This window comes from Panicum virgatum, chromosome 1N, assembly GCF_016808335.1.
Source record: "Panicum virgatum strain AP13 chromosome 1N, P.virgatum_v5, whole genome shotgun sequence".
NCBI lineage: Eukaryota > Viridiplantae > Streptophyta > Magnoliopsida > Poales > Poaceae > Panicum > Panicum virgatum.
In genome coordinates, this window is record NC_053145.1 from 61,504,066 (window position 1) to 61,523,843 (window position 19,778).

Here is a 19,778-nt window from a genome sequence, read left to right on the forward strand (position 1 = left end):
CGCGTGGCTTAGCCTGGTAATGTACCCTAAGTTTACGTACTTCACTACCCTGTTACAAATACTCTAGTATCCAGGACTGCTGTCTTTAGAGGTCCCGGGCTCTCTTCTAGTATAAGGCTTGGTTTCTTTGCACCTTACTGTGAGGTCCGGTAACATGCTTCATCGGATTGTCAGCAACGGTCGCTCCAAGTCCACTCCGGTGGCCCGCTCCGGCGGAGACCGCTCGCCACGGTCGCTCCAAGTCCACTCCGGTGGCCCGCTCCGGCGGAGACCGCTCGCCACGGTCGCTCCAAGTCCACTCCGGTGGCCCGCTCCGGCGGAGACCGCTCGCCACGGTCGCTCCAAGTCCACTCCGGTGGCCCGCTCCGACGGAGACCGCTCGCCACGGTCGCTCCAAGTCCACTCCGGTGGCCCGCTCCGGCGGAGACCGCTCGCCACGGTCGCTCCAAGTCCACTCCGGTGGCCCGCTCCGGCGGAGACCGCTCGCCACGGTCGCTCCAAGTGCCGGGTCCGGGAAGTGGTGCTTCTCCCTGAGCGACCCGAGGTCTGTGTAGCCGCTTAGTTTGGATCCGTACCCTAAGCCTACACCCTCGTCGCCCTGAGAAGAGCTCTCTAGTACCTGAGCCTGGCAACAGGTGTACCGGCCTCAGGGGTCCGGGGCACCCGCTCTCTGCATGAGCACACCAACGCAACCGAGCTTGCGTAGAAACACATCACGATAGTGGCCCACCCGCGGGTTCGTACCTCTCCCGAGGTGGGCCCGGGGGCCACTGTCGGTACCCCAGGACCGGGGTACCCCCTCTTGCTGTGTCTAGGCAAGGGCCTTATAGTTATCCTTGACTACGTCCAAACAGCCGGACCCCTGTGGTCCGGAATTCTGTTCTCTCGGCAACGGTCCCGGACCTGCCTCACGACTGGGGAAGATCCGGGAACGACGCGTGTCCCGGAAGAGGCGGGCAGCCCGAACAGCCGGGGCTCCGGACCTCCCGAAGGATCCGGACCCCCGCGGAAGTCCCGGACCCCTCATAGGGTCCCGGACCTCTTGTATGGTAACCGGACCCCTCGCTAAGGGAAGAAGTCGACGCCCTACCTCTGGGTGGTCCGGCGTGGACACGTATACAAGGGTGCTTGGTCTCCATACAAAGCCTCACCCACCACTGCATTTATTGCGGTAGGTGGACGTCCGCATTGATATAGCAGAAGCCGAGGCGTTTGACTAGCCAGGGGACACTATTGGTCGCGTATTACCAAGGTAGTGGGGGCACTGGCGCCGCCCACGCCGCGTCTGCCAGTCTGCCGTAACAGATGGATACGACGGCTCGGCTTCGCCCATTATGACGCTACATAATAGTCTCAGCAGGCCACGCCGCAAGCTACGCTGCTCCAACGGGCACCTAGCCGACGGGACAAGAGAAGACCCCCCTGTGTCAGAGGAGCAGCAGTACGCATATCGGAGGAAAGATTCGCTACCACTGTAGCCACAGTCACGTTGGGCCCACCTGTCGGGGCACCAACGTCCTATGTATCCGCTCCCCATTGATCTATAAAAGGAGGGGGCGCCGCTAGAAAACCTCAGGCTGAGCAAAGGCCAAGGCCAGCAGAGGATAGGTTCATACACACCACCAAGAACAATACATCTCCCAGTGGACGTAGGGTATTACGCTCCGGCGGCCCGAACCACTCTAAATCGTGTGTTCTTGAGTCCTTGTCTCAGCGTAGATTCAGCCCCATCGCCTAGTACTTCCCCGAGTACTCCCTCACCGGGAATAGGCGGGTGCGCTCCGCCACCCGGCTGTGGGTACCCCTAGAAACCCCACGACATACTTCTACTTCTTTCGTCTAAATTCTGGTGGCCGAACAACTACTTCATCTACTTCTCTGTGGCCCGAACGACTACTTCGTCTACTTCCTGATAGGTGTAACTGTGTTCCCCAAGTGAACATCAAGATCACCCTGACTACTTCCCGACGGCCATCAGCACTGCAACGACTTAGTTCAGCTACATCAAATAGCCCATACCGACACAAATCCTGTCATAGGAACTGCGCAACCGGTGTCTCTAGTTTAATTTCTTGTTCATGTTATTTAGTGAAATTAACATGAACACAAGTGCATGCTATGTTTCACTCACCATAGTTCTGGAAATATTGTTGAATTTTATTTTAGTTTTGAAATTAAAATGTACATGGAATTGTCTAATTGTATAGCAAAATTCTTGATTTTAACATAAATTTTCTAATCCAAATGGTAAAGATTATGGAATCTAAGAATGTGAGCAAATCTAACTTCTTGGTGATTCTTTTCCAAAATCTAAAGGATCCAAGCAGGACCTGAATAACTTTCAGTGTTCCACGGCTGGCTGTGCAAGTCCGGCTGTCCCAACTCGCCTAGCCCAATTTCAAGAGTCCAGCTGCGTACTTCATCGCCGGCCTCCGATCCTCCCGTGGATGGGGAAACCGTGGCATTCCTTAATCCTCTCTTCTATATATCCCTTCTCTTCTCATCAGAGGATGGCCCGCCGCCTCTGGCTACGCAACAGGACATATAGAAATGCGCAAATCCGTGAACATGCGCTTGTCGCGGCAGTAATACGACATGCATCCACACCATTATAATAAAGGGAAAATTCGATTCATGCCACCACAACTCCGTGAAATTGGGTGTCATGTTGAAAATCATGCCACTCAATGGCATGATTTTCAACATGAGATCCAATTTCAAAAAATTGGAGTGGCATGGATCCAACTGACCCTATAATAAAACCGCACCTAGCTGCAATACACATCATGGCTTATACCTTGCTGGGATCACGTAGGAGTACACAAGTACAACACAGATGACTACAGGCACAGGCTCCTCTCCGGTAAAAAAAAAGAAAAAAGAAAAGGAGAGGTGAGTTTCTGCGAAATTTCACCCGTACAGGATTCCTTTTAAAAGATAATGGCACCTGCTGAGAGACAGCAGAGAGTCCTCTCTCAGCGTTGTTTCAAGAGACAGGTAGTTTAAGAAAATGTCTGTAGATTCCCCATTAGGTGTTCTCTTTCCCAAGGCCCCATGCCCGTTTTTTTATTGGCAAGTGGTTTTCCTTTTTTTTATTGCGTTGTGTCGTTGTACCACCAAAAAGCGGGGAAAAGGAGAGGTTCTGGAACTTCTGGTGGCCACCGCTGACGACACAAATTATGGGTGCCACTGCCGACTATTCTTCGCGCAGCTTGGTTAGCTGAGCAGCAGATTCCCAGACCCAGGTGGTGCCGTGTTTAATCTGGGCGGCCGTCCATGTCTGCCTGTGCTTCTACTGCATGCCCTTTCTGGAAGCTCAAGAGGGGCATCAGGCCTTGTCATTTGCCGCCGCCGCCCTTGAAGCTGAAGAAAGAAGTCTCTGAAGTGCTCACAGACAGAAAACAACGGCCACTTTACAAGTAAGGAATGGCCCAGCACTCCAGCAGCATCTTTGCTCGCTTGACTCGTATGTGACTGCAGATCGATCGACAACTCAAGCTAAATTCCTAAATCCACCTTGGTCTCCAACTCTCCATTATTCGTTCGGAGTGCTCAGTACGCTGCCCTTCCTTTGGAAGCAAATGGCGGGTTTGGTAATGGATTAAGGCTGTAGTGGTCTCTTGATCAACGAATTTAGCTCTTGTATATTTTTCGGATAGTTAAAAGTTGTATAAGAGTCCGATCTTTTTAGAGCTAGGTTCTTTAATTATCCAGACTAAAATTTAAGATTCTTTTACCACCCAACAGACAAGAATAAGCTATTTCAGTAAACTTTCATCTCAGTCCGGTGAAAAAACGACGGTATGATCATCAACTCCATTTTGTCCAGGAGGGCCAGCAGATAAATCGAAGCCTTGACTCAAACAAAGCACCAAATGCATCGCAGGCAGACGCAAAGGTGTCCAGTCACTGCACCGTACCGTTACGCTAGCGACTACTACGTGTTATCCGAACCCTAGCGGCTAGCGCCAGTCGCTGAGCGCCTCGATGCTAGCCAAGTAGCCAGCTGAACGCTTTCCATGATCACCACCACCAGCTGCGCGGCCTGCGTGCGCGAGCCGTCCTGCACCTCGCCTGCCTCCAGGCGTCGTGCCTGCCGCCTCGCTTGCCGCGACGCGTGTCGAGACGCCGGACGCCGGCGCGCCACGTTGGCGAGCGGCGGCATGGGCATGTGGCGTCCCCCACTTGGCGCGCTGCCACGTCTGCTTTTGAATGATGCATCCACATCCACCACATCCGCCGTTGCCGGCGACGGCGAGGGCCAAGGCGGCAAACGTGCGCGCCGACCTGCTCAGGATGGGCCAAGAGCCCAAGATCTATAGCTGGGAGCTTGTGAGGCCATATGTATCACAGGCCAAGAGCCCAAAATCTATAGCCGGGAGCTCGATGCCGTTTGTGTCAGACTTGCGGCCCGTCAATTCTAGATTTTCTACGTCCTCGGCCCGCCAACAGTGGCGCGGCCTGGTCAAACATTCAGAGCCCACACGGCCTCCGCGTGCGACGAATTCGGCCGTCGTTATAACGACCTGATCGAGCCTGCGCGCCTTGCAGCCACAGTTCGGGGATAAACCCAAGCGGAAGCGGCCAGCCAGCTCAGAGCAGCAAGCCATGGCGCCTCCCGTCTCCTCCCTGTCCCGCATGGCGTCCAGCCCAATCCCGTCGACGCAGCTCCCCAAGCCCAGCAGAAGGACGCTCGCCGTCGCGCCCTGCAGCTCCGCCTCCTCCTCGCCTTCTACCACCTCGTCCCCTCCGTGCCACGCCGCCGCGCCTCAGGCGGCGTCGGCGGGTCGGAGGGGGATGCTGGCGCTGGGCGGGTTCCTGGCCTCGGCCGCGCTTCTGGGTCCGGCCGGGGACGCCGGGGCGACGCGCATCGAGTACTACGCGACGGTCGGGGACAAGCTCTGCGACATGAACCTCGTCAAGTCGGGGCTCGCGTACTGCGACGTCGAGGTTGGGACCGGCGCCCAGCCCCCGCGCGGCGAGCTCATCAATGTCAGTGCTCAGAGAACGGTTTCTTGCATGCCCTGCGACTTCCTTGAACTGAACTTCCATTTGTCCAGTAGAAACATTTTACTTCTCTGAATATACGAGGTTTTTATCTGTTTCCCGTCCTTGCTGGGTCGAAATTTTAACCGTCCTGCACTTTGGTGTTGCTTCATCTTGTCGTCTCCTTCAAAGAACGACACTGCATCTTTCATCTCAATGAAACAGATTGTAAATCAGATTTAACAAATTCGTTTTCTACTGATGATCGTCAGGTTCACTACACTGCGAGATTTCCTGATGGTACAGTGTTCGACAGCACCTACAAGCGCGGCAGGCCACTGACAATGCGTATCGGCGCAGGGAAGGTGTGCAACATCTGCTCATACAGAAGATGCGTATTGCAGTCTGAACCTTCCTTGCCATCACAAATCACATGATGACACCCCTGTTTCACTCTTATCGTCTGCAGATCCTCCGTGGGCTTGAACAGGGAATCAGTGGAGGTGGAGGTGTGCCGCCCATGCTTGTTGGTATGGTTATGAGCTGCGCAATAGAAGCATTGGCATGCTGTACCTATATCCTAACTTAACCGTAATCCTGCTTCAGGTGGAAAACGCAAGCTTATGATACCTGCAACTCTGGCGTACGGGCCTGAACCAGCAGGCTGCTTCTCAGGTCAATTTTCACACCCTAACCTGAAAAGTTAACAAAAGGCCTCTGTGGCATTTGACTGCACCACAAAGAAGCACTTTCAGAATTGCACTAACTTAGCATTGTCAACAAACTGCACATCCTCAGAACTTCAGACCATCTGCTTGTTTTAACAGGAGATTGCAACATTCCTGGAAACTCCACACTTCTATATGACCTTTTCCTCGTCGGGATTTACAAGTGAGCATCCGATGAGATGGCAATGAACATTCAGGAATTAGAACAGACAAGGTCCGATATCTATCCTACAAAGTACAGAATTCTCAAGTTCCCTGAATTTTCTTTGATCGGCAAATTTAAAGTTCTTCTTTTCAGAGTAAAAATTATTGTTTCCTTACCCGGAACACGTGGTGAGTTTCAGGGAGAAGTCTATCGATCATGCAGATAAAAGATAACGGTTCCTGGAACACATGATCCCAATACCGCAGATGAAGAGAACGCTTCTGGCAATACTCGCGAAAGCTTGTGAATAACATTTCTATTTTCTTACCTAGCCGATCGGCAATGTTCCTGACCTATTTCCGAAGAAAATAGTGCCCACCTGGATTGCATCAGCATCATCATGGAGCTAGCTTTGTAAAGATCATTCAATCATATACTTGTCATAGCAGTTTAGTACAGGTACAGTCAAGCCGAATTTGCGCCAGTGGCAGTCGACATGACTAGCCAATGCACGAACCCGTCAATGCTGAAGCCACCTACGTAAATCACACGAGGTATGATTTGTCAAGGTTGGTAAAGTCACCCACGTTAGAGCATGGGAGGACCTCGCGCCCCCTGTCAACGGCATGTGCAAGTAGCTTTGACCCTGGACTAGAAACAAATTCTTCAGCACCCAACCATGAAGCAATGCGTCCAGGTTTGGAGCAAATCCTCATCGAACTGTTAAGCCATCTGAAACGGAATATTCGCCGTCAAGAGAATATCCTCTGAGTGAGCTACGCAAACCCGAACTGCAAGCGAGTTAGGTAGGGTCTGACTGGATTGCTGGTTCAATATGGCCTGCTTGTACCAGCGAACCTGGCCCCTTGTGGCCAGGCTCAGTCCATACGTGGGCAGTTGATTAGTTGCCCGTTCGCAGGTAATTAGAGGCCCCTGTTTAGTTCCTTTTACATGTAAACGCAAATTTTTTTTGTGTGGAAATCTTGCCAATTTGAAGTACTAAATGAAGTTTATTTATAAAACTTTTTCACAAATAGATTGTAAATCGCGAGACGAATCTAATGATGCTAATTAATCCATGATTAACTAATAATTAGCGGATGGTTACTGTAGCATCACTGTTCCAAATCATGAATTAAGTAGGTTCATTAGATTCGTCTCGCGATTTACAGCCCAACCATGCAAAAAAAATTATAAATAAACTTCAATTAGTACTTTAAATTAGCAAGATTCCTTTTTACTTTTTTGCGTTTACGATTTTTTTGCGTTTACGGGGTGGGAACTAAACAGGGCCAGAATATGCCAGGAAACCGATTGGTTGGCATGCTCAGCACATTCTCCAGCACCCCACACACCCTCGTGCCTGCCAGTTTTGGCGGAAACGAGATTTTTTTTTCATCTATGGAGCTAGGCTGCGATGTTTATTTTGCATCGCAACCGTCATGTCATGCCCGCCGCTTCACCCAACCAATCATGCGCACCTCGCATGTTGGGAGCCTGGCTCGGCTGAGACCAGCCAACCAATCACACCTCACTCTGTTCGTTTGGCTATGACTGGTGATTAGTGTTGATTTATTGTGAGAGAAAAATACTGGCTGGTGGCTGATGTTGATTTAGTATGAGAGAAAAAACACTACTAGTGGGTTCGGTCGAGAGTTCAAATGGTGCCCACCTTCCTGAACTCGGGACGTAGGTGAATCAAGAAAGACAGAGCTAACCACCGTCACCATTTCCATTGCTGGCTATCCCACAAGCATGTAGTCAGTTTGAAGCAGACAGGAACAGTACAAACTTCTTACATGGCTCGCACATCAGTTTATCTATACAGACACAACTCAACCAAATAGCCAACTGGCCTTCGTGTACAAAAGTCTTCAGGCATGGGGTCACGGCGGTTGGCGACGAACACGTGAGGTGAAAACGGAAATTCCCAAAAAAGTCAACCATGAAATAGGAGCAAGCTGCATTAAGCTCCAGTATTTTCCTTTGTTCGTGAGAGGGTGTCGACATCACACGTCACTCGAAAAAAATGTGGAGCTTGGGTTGACAAAAAGTTCACGGTGGTTTGGTGACCTCGCCTCTTGTTTGTGGTCAGGATCAGAAGATAAGAGACCCGGTAGTTCTTGGAAGCGCCTAGAGCTGTTTGATGCAGCTATGGAACGCTTTCTCCAGACACCGGAAGGACAGAGAGATATTGAACAAACCGAGGACAGCAGACCTGCTGGTTAGTGGTTACTGCGAGGCAGCAAGGAACAACACCATTTTTTTTTCATTCATGCCAGCTGCAGAACAGGGCATATTCTCAACAACCTGCCAATTTTTGTACTCGCTAAACACTTCCAAACAAATTTGAATTCCTCCTGCAAATTTCCCTGAAAATTTCAAAGGTTGCTGGCCCCGGTTTCACGAAATGACGGCAGCCACCCTCTTTGTTCCCACCACGGCACCCACCAACCTGCTCGTGGACCCTTTGGTTGGACCGGACAAACCAACCCAACTCCGGTCGCGCTCGCGGCAGCGGCTGCCTTTTATAAAACCGGCCGGGCCGCGCCGCACCAGAACTCGGGAGCACGACCCGCCCGAGCCAGCAAACGACGAGACCCGTTTCGCCCCTTGTCCCCTCGGTTTCGCCACCGCTCCCCGGCGATCTACGCAACCCGCCGCCGCCGCCGCAGATCTCGCCGAGGAGGCGGGGATCGGTCCCGCCGATCTGCTGGGGGCCGGCCAACTGGACCTGTAAGGCGAGGCTCTTCGCGCCCGGTTGAGTTCTCGAGGCGCTACGCTCCGAGGGTTTCGGCACCCTTGCTTCCCCATGTATGTGATCTTCGCGCTTTCCCCTATTTTGCGCGTTGCTTAGGCCCTGGAGCGGTAATGCTAATCGCTATGGTTGGTAGTCCGGATTCGGTTGCTGTTACCGTTGCTAATGGTCATTCCTATGATACTCTTGTTATTTGATCTGTGTGGCGATGGGATTGTCTCAGTACTTCTCGATCTTAGGATAATAAAGTTTTAGTAATTACACTGACCCTTGCAAAATTCCTGCATTCAAATGGGGCCTTAACTGTCCGTGTAAGAATTCAGCTAATTTTATTGCGTATATTGGGGACAGATGGCTGCTTCCACATCTCAGCATGTACTATCATCCACCAAGTTGTGGTCCAACAGCTGCTTCAGTCTTGAGAAGAGAACTTGTCATGTGCATTCTGTTTCAGTAGGGCGTCGCTGCCCCAGTGCCCGAAATTTGGGTCTAGTTTGTTCTTCAAAGTCACAATCTTCAGTGGTTGAGCCAGTTCAGCTACCGGGGAGCCCTAAAAGTGGTACAACCCCAAAGAAGTCAAGTAAGTTTCTTTAGTTCACCCGTACTTAACATTTAACGGTGTAGTGGTGGCGAAATTGTTCTACCAATCATTGATTCACTGATGTTATAAGATCACTATTCACACGCTTGTAGGTGAAAGTGCACTTATACTGATACGGCATGGCGAATCGTTGTGGAATGAGAAGAACCTGTTTACTGGATGCGTCGATGTTCCGCTGACCCCGAAGGGTGTTGAGGAGGCAATTGAAGCGGGTAAAAGGATATGCAATATCCCGGTTGATGTAATATACACTTCATCACTAATTCGTGCTCAGATGACTGCTATGCTTGCCATGATGCAGCACCGCCGTAAGAAGGTTCTATATCTTCCCTTTTCAGATTTATAGTAGAGTGTTCATGTTGAGTATGTTCACATTTGCAGTTAATCAACTTATGAGGTAACATGTGGTACTCACTAATCACTATTGCACTTGCTATTCTAGGTTCCAATCATTGTCCACAATGAGAGTGAACAAGCTCACAAGTGGAGTCGGATATACAGTGAAGAGACAAAGAAGCAGTCCATTCCAGTCATAACAGCTTGGCAGTTAAATGAGCGAATGTAAGGGTTCACTTTGTTCTAGATGATCATTTGACGTCTTATCTTTTGGTTTTGCTTCTTGATGAACATCACATGGAAATTTCCCTTGTCATCTAAGGTATGGTGAACTGCAAGGTCTTAACAAGCAAGAAACTGCCGACCGGTTTGGCAAAGAACAAGTTCATGAATGGCGTCGCAGCTATGATATTCCTCCCCCAAATGGCGAGAGCCTTGAGATGTGTGCGGAGAGAGCAGTTGCTTATTTCAAAGATCAAGTAAGGATATTTCGTAACACTTGATTCAGCTGGAACTTTCTGGGTCAGCATGCTGGTTGTATGCATACAAAAGTCTGTTTTTACTTTCTTTGGTTTCCAGACTATGATTGGACTGCAACTATCTCTACCAATCAATGTTCTTATGGCGTCGCCTAGGCGACAAGGCGCTCCCCTATTTTGGCCCGCCTAGGCGTCGCCTTAGCCCGCCTAGGCGTCGCCTTAGCCCGCCTAGGCGGTGGTGACTCGCCACAACTCGCCTTAACGCCGTAAGAACATTGCTACCAATGTACCTTTAATCTGTTTCTGTCACTATCACCTAATGCATTATGAAACACAAAACCCTGCACTCAGCTGTATTACCAATTTGCAATTTATTTTATCCATTGTAAGGTAACCTAGGTACGTTTGTTGTCTGTAGATTATACCTCAACTTGTGGCTGGAAAGCATGTGATGATTGCTGCCCATGGGAATTCGCTTCGTTCGATTATAATGCATTTGGACAAGTTGACTTCTCAAGAGGTATTTATATAGAGTATTTGTTTTTTTGCAATGTTTTACCTTTAGCAATTGGTGTTCTTTACTTGTGATTAGATTGTTGACAAGACACTTTTTTTATCAGGTTATCAGCCTTGAGCTGTCTACTGGCATTCCTATGCTGTATATATTTAAAGAAGGGAAATTCATCAGGCGAGGAAGTCCCGCAGGACCTTCTGAAGCAGGTGTCTATGCTTATACCAAGGTGAGAATCTTCTGTGTTTCCCAGTTGGAAATTGTTGGGCACCACAAACATTCTGATTCAATCCATTCTCCAAAATTAATCTGGCATATTTAGGAGCATAAATTACCAAATTTTGATGTCTTAATACTTCCAAGTTAGGATAACTCCATCTGCTAATTATTTTACTCGTAACTACAACCAGTTGCATTATTTCTGTTGATTTCTATTGTCTTATCTTATTGTGAGTGGCTCTTCTGTGTTTCCCAGTTAGAAATTGTTGGACACTTCAAACATTCTGATTCAATCTGCATTCTCCAGTACAAACTGGCATATTTAGGAGCATAAGTTAGTTCAGATAACTCCATCTGCAGATGATTTTTTACTCGTAGCTACGACCAGTAGTATAGTTTGTTCTGTTGATTTCTATTGTCTTGTCTTATTTTGAGTGGCTCTGGTTGGCTCAGACTTCCTAGTTTGTCAAGGTTTGCCATTATATATTTTTGATTAGGATGAAAGGTTCTTGGTACCGATTTTTTTTATAAAAATGTCTGATAATTTATATCTCAACTTCAAATTCATGGGTGCAGAATTTGGCTCAGTACCGACAGAAGCTTGACAGCATGATTCAGTAACCATCTGTAGGTAACTATTTGTTATTTTCTGGCATAGAAAAGGTTTCTCCAAAGGGATAGTTAAAACTAATCATTTCTGTTGATAGCCATGCAGGCTTCATTTTCTACTGTTCGCTAAGACACTCATCCGTCGAACATGCTTTTGGTCCCGAAAGAACTGTTAAGTCCATACTGTTCAGCATCTTTGAGATCTACAAGCAACTGAACTTTGTAGTATCTCGTTTATTCCTTTCGAATGCTTGCAGAATGTAGGGATAATTAGGTAATGAGCCAGAGATAGAGATGGGGATAAATTTTGATGACCATTGTATTCTCGCTCGCGTTCCCCATTCATTAGATTGAAATATTTGTAATGGTGGGTGCAGTAGTAAACACCTTTACTGGACTGTATGAAATGAAATGGTATGGCCAGATATCTGTTCCTCGTTTCATCAGAGTTTTGCCCAACGGGTCGTCCGAATGTTTTAGCTTGCCAGACTTTCGATTCTGATCCTTTTGGACAGCGGGTGACCTGTTAAAGGCTGCTCTGCTGCGGCGTCGTTGATCCTTGTGTGCCCACAAGAACACCTGCTGACAAGGCATGACCGATCCAGGATTCCAGATTCAGCCTCGCTCAAATCCCGAGGGGCATAAATAAACGTGCAGATGGCATCTACATCAGTAGAAGTCGGTGGTATAAAATTTGCGGTCGAGAGTCAAACCATCGTGGTTACTGCTTAGTATTTCGTTTCTGCAGATCATAAGCCCATTTATTTCACTTCTTTTAGCCGTGGAAATTGCCGTCTTGTTTTTTGAAATGAAGAAATTGCCCTTCTGTTGTAGTGCCCTTTTTTCAATCATTTACTGCCAACCTCCAAACATGCATCTTGTACCATCACTCTAATGATCCTTGGTATATAGGCTGTGTTTGGTTTGTGCTACTCTATGAGTAGCACAAACTTTGACCGTGAATTACTAGTATTAAATGAAGGCAGTTTGCAAAACTAATTTTACAATCCCTGTACTATTTTGCGAGACGAATCTAATGAGATCTTTGACGCACGATTAGAGAATAGTTACTGTAGCATCATTGTAGCCAATCATCGATTAATTACCGTCATTAGATTCGTCGCGAAAAGTTACACCCATCCCTAGAAAGATTTTGCAAATAAACTTCGTTTAGTACTTCATATATTGAAGATTCCCGTTTTGCAAAACAGGAATCTTTAATATATCATTGAACCCTGCAATACACCGTCAGAGAAAAGAGAGAGAGCATCCTAGGTAGTGTGACTCTGATATCGAAAATCGTGGTGCTTGCGAGAGAGACTCCGTTGCTAAATCCAGTGTTGCAGATAGCATCGAAGGGAAGGGACGGGACGGCACCACAAGAGGGAAGCTGCTGCTGCTGCTGCAGCCTGCAGCAGCAGCAGCAAGCAGCAAGGCCCCTGAATCCTAGGCATCCATTGCCATTTCCATTTGAAGGCGCCACCACACAATTCCCTCGCCGCCACCCATTTTGATCCCCCGCATTTAACCCACCACTCCACGTTTCCCTCTGGCTTTGCCGGGGAAAAGAAACCCAAAGGAAACAACCGCCTCCCGGATGAGGGTCCTGCCGCGTCTTTCACCGTCAGCTGCATGTCAAATCACAATGCGCCCCGCGACATCCCCAAGCCGGCCTCCGTCGACGAGTTCCTCGTCAAGAATGGCAAGAAGAAGAAGGCGAGCGCGATGAATCCGTTCTCCCATGCGCCTCCGGTGAGCCTTCATCCGAGCGCTAACTTTGCTAACAATGTGTCTTGGTTTTGCTTCGCCAGTCCTTCATGTCGGGCCTCTTCCGCAAGAAAGGGAGGAGCGCGGACAAGAGGCTGCTCTCGCGGCGGGACCGGGACGTCGTCTACGGTGAGTGCGCGCCGGCGGATTCTCGCCGCCCGATCGGCGAGCGGCGGTGGATTGATGGTCTTGCGCTGTGTTCTCTGCAGATTTGGAGGGGAAAAGCGGCGACGGGATCGAGCTCTTGGACGCGTATCCAGCTGCCGTCCGCAAGTGCTTCTCAGGTATGGCGACCCCGATGATCATCGGAGGTGAAGATGTTGAAGCTGCATCTGATTCGCTGAGCTGCTCGTTGTTTCAGATCGCCATTGCACGATGCGGATCGAGAACCTGAGTCTGAGCTGCCTGAACTCGCCCAGGGGGCCGAATGTCGATACCCGGGAATACCGGTAACGACAACTTTTGTCATTGCAAGTTTGATGCTAATTCTCCAGATTCTGAAGAGTTGAAGCTTAATGCTGGCTGGCTCTTTCTGATTGTTTTGAAAGAATGCTGATCATTCTGGGCATTTCTTTTATCTGAAGAAAATGAAACTGTCCCTATTTGACGATCTAGCAGGGTGTTTGTAGGCACATGGAACGTGGGAGGGAAGCCTCCTGACAGCAGCGTTAACCTCGAAGAATTCCTGCAGATCGAAGGATTGCCTGACATATACGTCTTGGGGTACATTTTTCCCCTTCCATTTCGTTCCCATTTTTATGCAACAATCTGCATCGTTCTATCTCAGTTCTTCGCATTGCGTGGCTATCCAGAAATTATGACCATAATATATCCTTAATTAATAATTCTTTGGATTTTCGCAAAGGTTTCAGGAGATCGTCCCTCTGAACGCCGGAAACGTGCTGGTCGCCGAGGACAACGAGCCGGCGGGCAAGTGGCTGGGCCTCATCTACCAGGCCCTCAACAAGCCGCAGGCCCAGGACGGGCAAACCTCCGGCGACGAGCTCTCGCCGCCGGAGTCCACCACCTCCCAGCAGAGCAGCCGGCCCGGCGGCCGCGACACCACCAGCGCCATCCCCAAGTCCTCCAGCGGCGGCCTGCTCTTTCCCCCGAAGCAGTCCTTCAAGGTGGTCAACAAGAGCTATCGCGTCGACAACGCGCTGGTGAAGACGTGCACCTGCATGTCCGACCCGTCCACCATGCAGAGCCGGGCGCGGGAGATGCGCGAGTTCCTCTACCGCGTCGAGGCCGCCGCCGCCTCGCCAGGCCGCGGCGCCGACGACGACGGCGGCGCGCTGCCGATCGAGGGCGGCGACCAGAGGGGCGGCGGCACCAACTACTGCCTCGTCGCGCGGAAGCAGATGGTCGGCATCTTCCTGTCGGTGTGGGTGCGGCGGGAGCTCGTGCAGTACGTCGGCCACCTCCGGGTGGACTGCGTCGGCCGCGGCATCATGGGCCGCCTCGGGAACAAGGTCGTCTGCGTCTTCTCGTGCTTGGCTTGCGATCTATCGAGTTCGAGTCCTTGATTCTGACGTCACCGGCGGCGGTTTCAGGGATGCGTCGCCATGAGCATGACGCTGCACCACACGAGCATCTGCTTCGTGTGCTGCCACCTGGCGTCCGGCGAGAAGGAGGGCGACGAGGTGAGGAGGAACTCCGACGTCGCCGAGATCCTCAAGTGCGCGCAGTTCCCGCGCATCTGCAAGGTGCCCGGCCAGCGGATCCCTGAGAAGATCATTGACCACGAGTAAGCCAAGAAGCACCCCCACTGGATCACTCGCTGATGATGAAGATTGCAGATCAAGGCTCAGGTAGTACTGACAATGGTGAACTCACTGATGTTCTTGCGATGCAGCCGGATCATATGGCTTGGGGACCTGAATTACCGAATCTCGTTGAGCTACGAGGAGACGAAGATGCTGCTAGAGGAGAATGACTGGAACACTTTACTGGACAAAGACCAGGTACGATATACAAACAAAAAAGTTTTCAGAAATGCTACAGTATGAAGGAACAGCTGTAAAAATTCATGGTTTCAGAAAATATGCTGACAAGGTTGTTCCTGAACAGCTCGCGATCGAGAGACAAGCGGGGAGAGTGTTCAAGGGGTGGAAGGAGGGCAAGATCTACTTCGCGCCGACATACAAGTACAGGCAGAACTCAGATTCATATGTATGGGAGACTGCGAAATCGAAGAAGAAACGACGAACTCCGGCATGGTACAGAACAAGTACAGCATTTTATCTAAAGATTCAGGCATGCCAAAGTTCTGATGCTTCACGAGAAGAATGCTCGGAGCTCTGAATGTTTCATTTCGATGCAGGTGTGACCGGATACTGTGGCACGGCCAGGGGATCGAGCAGCTGCAGTACATCAGAGGCGAGTTCAGGCTCTCCGATCACAGGCCTGTGTGCAGCGTGTTCGTGATCGAAGCTGATGTAGATAGTGGGAGCAAGATCAGGAAGGGTTACTCAACTTTAGACGCCAGGATCCATTGCGAGTCCCCGGCCATACCCAAGAGACACAGCTTCTATGATGACTTTTGAAATTTTGACTGGTGACAGTAGCGTTGTCTACAATATAGCTTACAAAGATCAGAAATGTGTGTAGTGAAAAGGCAGAAATTTTTAAAGCCTGGCACTTGTCTTGTACCAAGTGGTATACTAACTGAAAGTAAATGGTGGTTGCTGACAAGAATACAAGTGAACAATGGTTTTTCACCCAACAGCTGCTGGTGGTAGGTGCTTGTGGTCTTGCTAGGTACAGAAAATGCCGGTCAGACAACTTTGATTTAGAAAACACATTGACATAGCAGAAACTTAACATAAGTGGGTTGGGGGGGGGGGGATCTGAAGAATCGCACAAGGAAACTGCCGTCTGGTGGATCTCATTCCCACAAAAAGGTTCTTCACACCCATGGAGCTGCTTTCTCTGGGCTTTTGGTTGCTCATCAGATATCGCTCTGAAGCAAGAGCTGAATTCTCAGGGCTCCAGAATGATGGCATCTTCTTGTCATCTTCTCTCATCCTCACAGCATAATCATTTATGTTGAAAGTAGCTGGGTTCTTGCCACCAAATGCACATTCTAACTCATCCATATTGAAAAGATCTTCAAAGATCTTCATGGTGTCAGGCTTATCTGAGTATACAAATTTGACCTTGTTTCTGGTCTTCCTCTCAAGAAGCGGGCTTGCCATCTACATTTATATCCAGACTTTAGTTTTTGAAATATATCACGATAACTAAAGTAACATGGGGTATTTAATTTCCTTTACACATATGAAACTGATCCTTATATACAGAAACACTATAAGACAACATAATAATTAAGTAAATTAATAAGCCTTGTTCCAATATCAAGAAGAAAATCCAGACACGTGACAACAATCTTTTACTGGAGTCTATATGCAGAGAGGTGAAGGCAATTGGTCAGGACACGATAGATTTGAGCATGTCATCCTATGTTTCTCATGAAATAAATAAGAAGCTCAAAGCTTGTAAAGACATACCTTCCAGAAAGGCTAAAAAAACTTTGGGGCATTGTAAAGAATTGCCACGCCCAATCTTTCAGGATAATGGCCTTGCAGGACATCTGCCGTCAATTTTGTCACGTGAATTGACAGGTTACCCAAGTTGAAGCCAGCAAAATCAATGAGCCAAACCATCTGATCCTGACCATGTGGCAGATTCAGAATCACATTCTCCATACAGTATACCAAGTACTTGACTTGCCCATTGGCATTCTTGGTATTCTGAAAAACAAAACAACAAATTTGAATGACTGAATTAGACAGCATAGTGTGATACAAACTATAGGTACGCATTGATAAGTGAAAGAGGGGGGCATTAAACCTGACATCCAGGTCTCATGACAAGTATACTCCGGCCACTCTTGTCAAAGTAATCGGTTCGGTAAATTTTTCCAGTCACAGCTTCATCAGATATATCATCCTACATAATGAAATTCAAATAAGATTTCCTATCAGATAATAAACCATCAAACCAGATGTCTTAATGCATCAAATATTTCAAAAGGCAAGCTAGAAGATCTACAGTGGCATAAGTGTAATCACTTGTACCATGTGGATACATGAATTATCACTTCCTATAAGTGAGGAAAAGCTCACCCAACGGATCTCATCTGGCTTATATTCTGAACGCCATTTCAAGGTTTTCTTCAGCATTTTTGTGGCCTTCTTCACGTCCCAGTTCCTTGCTATCAGGTATCTTGCAATTGAAGCGTCTGAGCAATATAGTGCTGATTTTCCAGATAGTTGTCCTAGTTCATTTCTAACTTTACCAATCTGACATGAAAGACTATAAAATGACAAAGAATGGGAAAATGGAATGGTAACAATGCGCTAATTGAGCACCTAAGAGAAAAAAGGGAAAAAAGTTTGAGCTGCATTATATTCGGCTCTTCCATTTAGAATGAAGCAAGCTAAATAGATTTCTGCTCCTCATATAATGCTGTGCACTAATCATGGAATCACCTTGGACATCTGCTCCTCATATAATGCCTGCTTCTTTCCCATGGCCATTGGTCATACCACTCCCTAAACTCATAGTGCCTTTTTGTTATTTCCTACCAGAATAAAATCAAAAGGTCCTGTAAGAACTTCAACCTAAGTGACATCAAGGAAATAATGATCATGTGAGGAAGCAGAAACACAAGCGCAAACGTTGAAACCATAATCAGTTTACAGTTTCCGTGGTTATGCTAGCATTTCAACGTCATATCAAACTCATGGAATAAAGACAGTTCAAAAACAAAAGCTCATAAAGTATACATTTGACGGTAAAGATATCATATCATATCCAGAAGCAAACTGAAAAACTTCGCAAAGCCTACGCAATAACAGGTAATGGTTTTTGCCTTGCAAGAAAACGAGAAACTAGTAGTTGATATGTTAAATATGTATGCAGGCATAAATCTATATGGATAATGGAGCATTGCCATTGCTGCGTGAATGAAAACTGACTCCCATATGTGTGGAGCCACATTTTGTGCATGAATAGACCAACAGAGAGCACCTTTATGTCTTGTACTGTATGCTAAAGCTCCTAATTGTGCAATAAAACACTACCAACTTAACAAGAACAACTACTGCAATCTCAATGGACAGGACAAGCAGGAATTAAACCATCATAATGCAACACCGTTAACATGGACCAACACGAGTTGGCGCCTTCCAGTATATGACATCGATGTCATCCAGTTCACCTATAAGGCTCGAGGTCGAGAAATGGCAGGACCAAAAACGAGCCCCAACTATCCATCGCCAGCTAAGGAAATGGGCAACCAAGGAACCGACACAAAACTACCCGTTACAATTCCATCACACTATCATCAGGAATTAAGTAATGAAATTCGGGCATAGCCCTTACTGGAAAATCATCAGGAATTAAGGAATCACCCAAATTCCCCCGAGAACCACGCAATCTACTACCTCCCATTCGCAGTACACAAACAGAGCCCAGAGCAGCAAATAAAACCCCAGTCCTTGCTCGGCACTCCTCAGCCCCGCCGCTACGCTCAACGGAGCCCCGATGCGAGAAGCAAGGAATGAAGGAACCCAGCAACTCCACCAAATGGCAGCCCCAACTCCCCAGACGCAACATATATTCCCCCGCTGCAGACCCCAAACTGACGCAGCACGACCGCTACCTAGACCAGGCCTCGGATTGCCTCCGAGCCAACAGCCAAACGCACTAAGACCTTTCCACATATGACATATCTATCTATCACATACGAAACCGGGCCTTCCCTTCCTAGCGCAATCACCAAATCATTAGGGAGAACCCAACACGCCCGAAAAGGACAAAGCAATCGTTCCTCGCCTCACGGGAGCACGCTCGCGACGAGGCCAATCGTTCCTCGCAGAGTTGAAGCAGCAGCAGCAGAGCAAGGGTATGAGGGCGAGCTCTCGGCGCTCACCTTGGCGAGCTGCTCAGCGGGGGAGGAAGGCGGCGACGGCGAGGCAGGATGCGCGAACCGCGGAGCACGCGAGGCGGGTCCGAGCCGCCCCCTCCTCCTCGGCTCCTCGCTTGGGAAGAAGCGAAGTCGGGTGGGGGGTGAAAAATATGCGAGGAGTAGGAAGCGCGGGCGATCGCATCGGACGGCCCGCGTCGGCCGGAGCCCTCACGTGGCATTTTTGGACGGCCGCGGCGGGCCCGCGACAGGGTGGGGAAAATCGGAAAAATTATGGGTCCCAAAAAAATTATTGGGTCGGGATCAGGGTTTTATTTCCCGACCGGTAACCGGTAACCGCCGGGTTCCGGTTCCGGTTTACCGGATCGGTTTGACCGGTTACCGGTCGGAACCGGTTAAAATCAAATCCAAATTCAAATAAATTCAAAAGCTCCCGTGCAACTGGTTCCGACCGGTTTACCAGCCGGTTTTACCGGTTTACCGATCGGTTTTGACCGGTTTGAATTCAAAAGCTCCCGTGCAACCGGTTTACCGGCCGGTTTGACCGGTTTGACTGGTGGGCCTTAATGGGCCGACCTATTTTTTCTTTTTCTTTTTTGATTTAACTTTAAATCCCCGCAAACTATAATTAATGAACGAATTTTTGAGAAAATTTGATACCATTAGATTCATCACAACTTGAAGTATTTTTACGAATTTTTTGGGAA

At 48.7% G+C, this 19,778-nt stretch overlaps 3 protein-coding genes and 1 pseudogene across 7 annotated transcripts; 3 read left to right on the forward strand and 1 right to left on the reverse strand.

Moving 5' to 3' along the window:
• Positions 1-4,537: 4,537 nt before the first annotated feature.
• Positions 4,538-6,315, forward strand: LOC120657273 (photosynthetic NDH subunit of lumenal location 4, chloroplastic-like). Of its 2 annotated transcripts, none has more exons than XR_005668117.1 (6): positions 4,538-4,992; positions 5,259-5,351; positions 5,456-5,516; positions 5,593-5,661; positions 5,814-5,949; positions 6,059-6,315. XR_005668117.1 is itself a non-coding variant. In XM_039935563.1 (6 exons), the coding sequence occupies exons 1-5, from the start codon at positions 4,609-4,611 to the stop codon at positions 5,879-5,881; spliced, it is 675 nt and encodes a 224-aa protein (XP_039791497.1). In that variant the 5' UTR covers positions 4,538-4,608; the 3' UTR covers positions 5,882-5,928; positions 6,059-6,315. The 2 variants fall into 2 exon arrangements, 1 of the variants encoding a protein (XP_039791497.1); XM_039935563.1 differs by having other exon boundaries at positions 5,814-5,928.
• A 2,093-nt stretch (positions 6,316-8,408) lies between these two features.
• LOC120657274 (2,3-bisphosphoglycerate-dependent phosphoglycerate mutase 1-like) lies at positions 8,409-11,815 on the forward strand. Of its 4 annotated transcripts, none has more exons than XM_039935567.1 (9): positions 8,409-8,673; positions 8,969-9,197; positions 9,311-9,534; positions 9,661-9,779; positions 9,877-10,033; positions 10,452-10,553; positions 10,654-10,773; positions 11,340-11,394; positions 11,479-11,815. In XM_039935567.1, exons 2-8 carry the CDS (start codon positions 8,969-8,971, stop codon positions 11,382-11,384), a joined length of 996 nt encoding a protein of 331 aa, XP_039791501.1. In that variant the 5' UTR covers positions 8,409-8,673; the 3' UTR covers positions 11,385-11,394; positions 11,479-11,815. The 4 variants fall into 4 exon arrangements, with proteins under 4 accessions (XP_039791501.1, XP_039791502.1, XP_039791498.1 ...); XM_039935568.1 differs by having other exon boundaries at positions 11,340-11,390; XM_039935564.1 differs by having other exon boundaries at positions 8,410-8,673; positions 11,471-11,815.
• A 1,143-nt stretch (positions 11,816-12,958) lies between these two features.
• Positions 12,959-15,709, forward strand: LOC120657275 (type I inositol polyphosphate 5-phosphatase 5-like). Its single transcript, XM_039935569.1, has 10 exons — positions 12,959-13,088; positions 13,184-13,268; positions 13,349-13,423; positions 13,501-13,588; positions 13,758-13,862; positions 14,005-14,611; positions 14,693-14,886; positions 14,995-15,103; positions 15,210-15,358; positions 15,463-15,709. Exons 1-10 carry the CDS (start codon positions 13,005-13,007, stop codon positions 15,683-15,685), a joined length of 1,719 nt encoding a protein of 572 aa, XP_039791503.1. The 5' UTR covers positions 12,959-13,004; the 3' UTR covers positions 15,686-15,709.
• On the reverse strand, positions 15,688-19,196 carry LOC120657276 (annotated as a pseudogene).
• Between the last annotated feature and the right edge of the window lie 582 nt (positions 19,197-19,778).

Coding starts and splice junctions, on each gene's coding strand:
- LOC120657273 (XM_039935563.1), top strand. CDS start 4,609: ATGGCGCCTCCCGTCTCCTCCCTGTCCCGCATGGCGTCCAGCCCAATC. Junction 4,993..5,258: donor CGCGCGGCGAGCTCATCAAT/GTCAGTGCTCAG, acceptor GATGATCGTCAG/GTTCACTACACTGCGAGATT. Junction 5,662..5,813: donor ACCAGCAGGCTGCTTCTCAG/GTCAATTTTCAC, acceptor TTGTTTTAACAG/GAGATTGCAACATTCCTGGA.
- LOC120657274 (XM_039935567.1), top strand. CDS start 8,969: ATGGCTGCTTCCACATCTCAGCATGTACTATCATCCACCAAGTTGTGG. Junction 9,198..9,310: donor TACAACCCCAAAGAAGTCAA/GTAAGTTTCTTT, acceptor ACACGCTTGTAG/GTGAAAGTGCACTTATACTG. Junction 10,774..11,339: donor GTGTCTATGCTTATACCAAG/GTGAGAATCTTC, acceptor TCATGGGTGCAG/AATTTGGCTCAGTACCGACA.
- LOC120657275 (XM_039935569.1), top strand. CDS start 13,005: ATGTCAAATCACAATGCGCCCCGCGACATCCCCAAGCCGGCCTCCGTC. Junction 13,863..14,004: donor CCTGACATATACGTCTTGGG/GTACATTTTTCC, acceptor ATTTTCGCAAAG/GTTTCAGGAGATCGTCCCTC. Junction 15,104..15,209: donor CTTTACTGGACAAAGACCAG/GTACGATATACA, acceptor GTTCCTGAACAG/CTCGCGATCGAGAGACAAGC.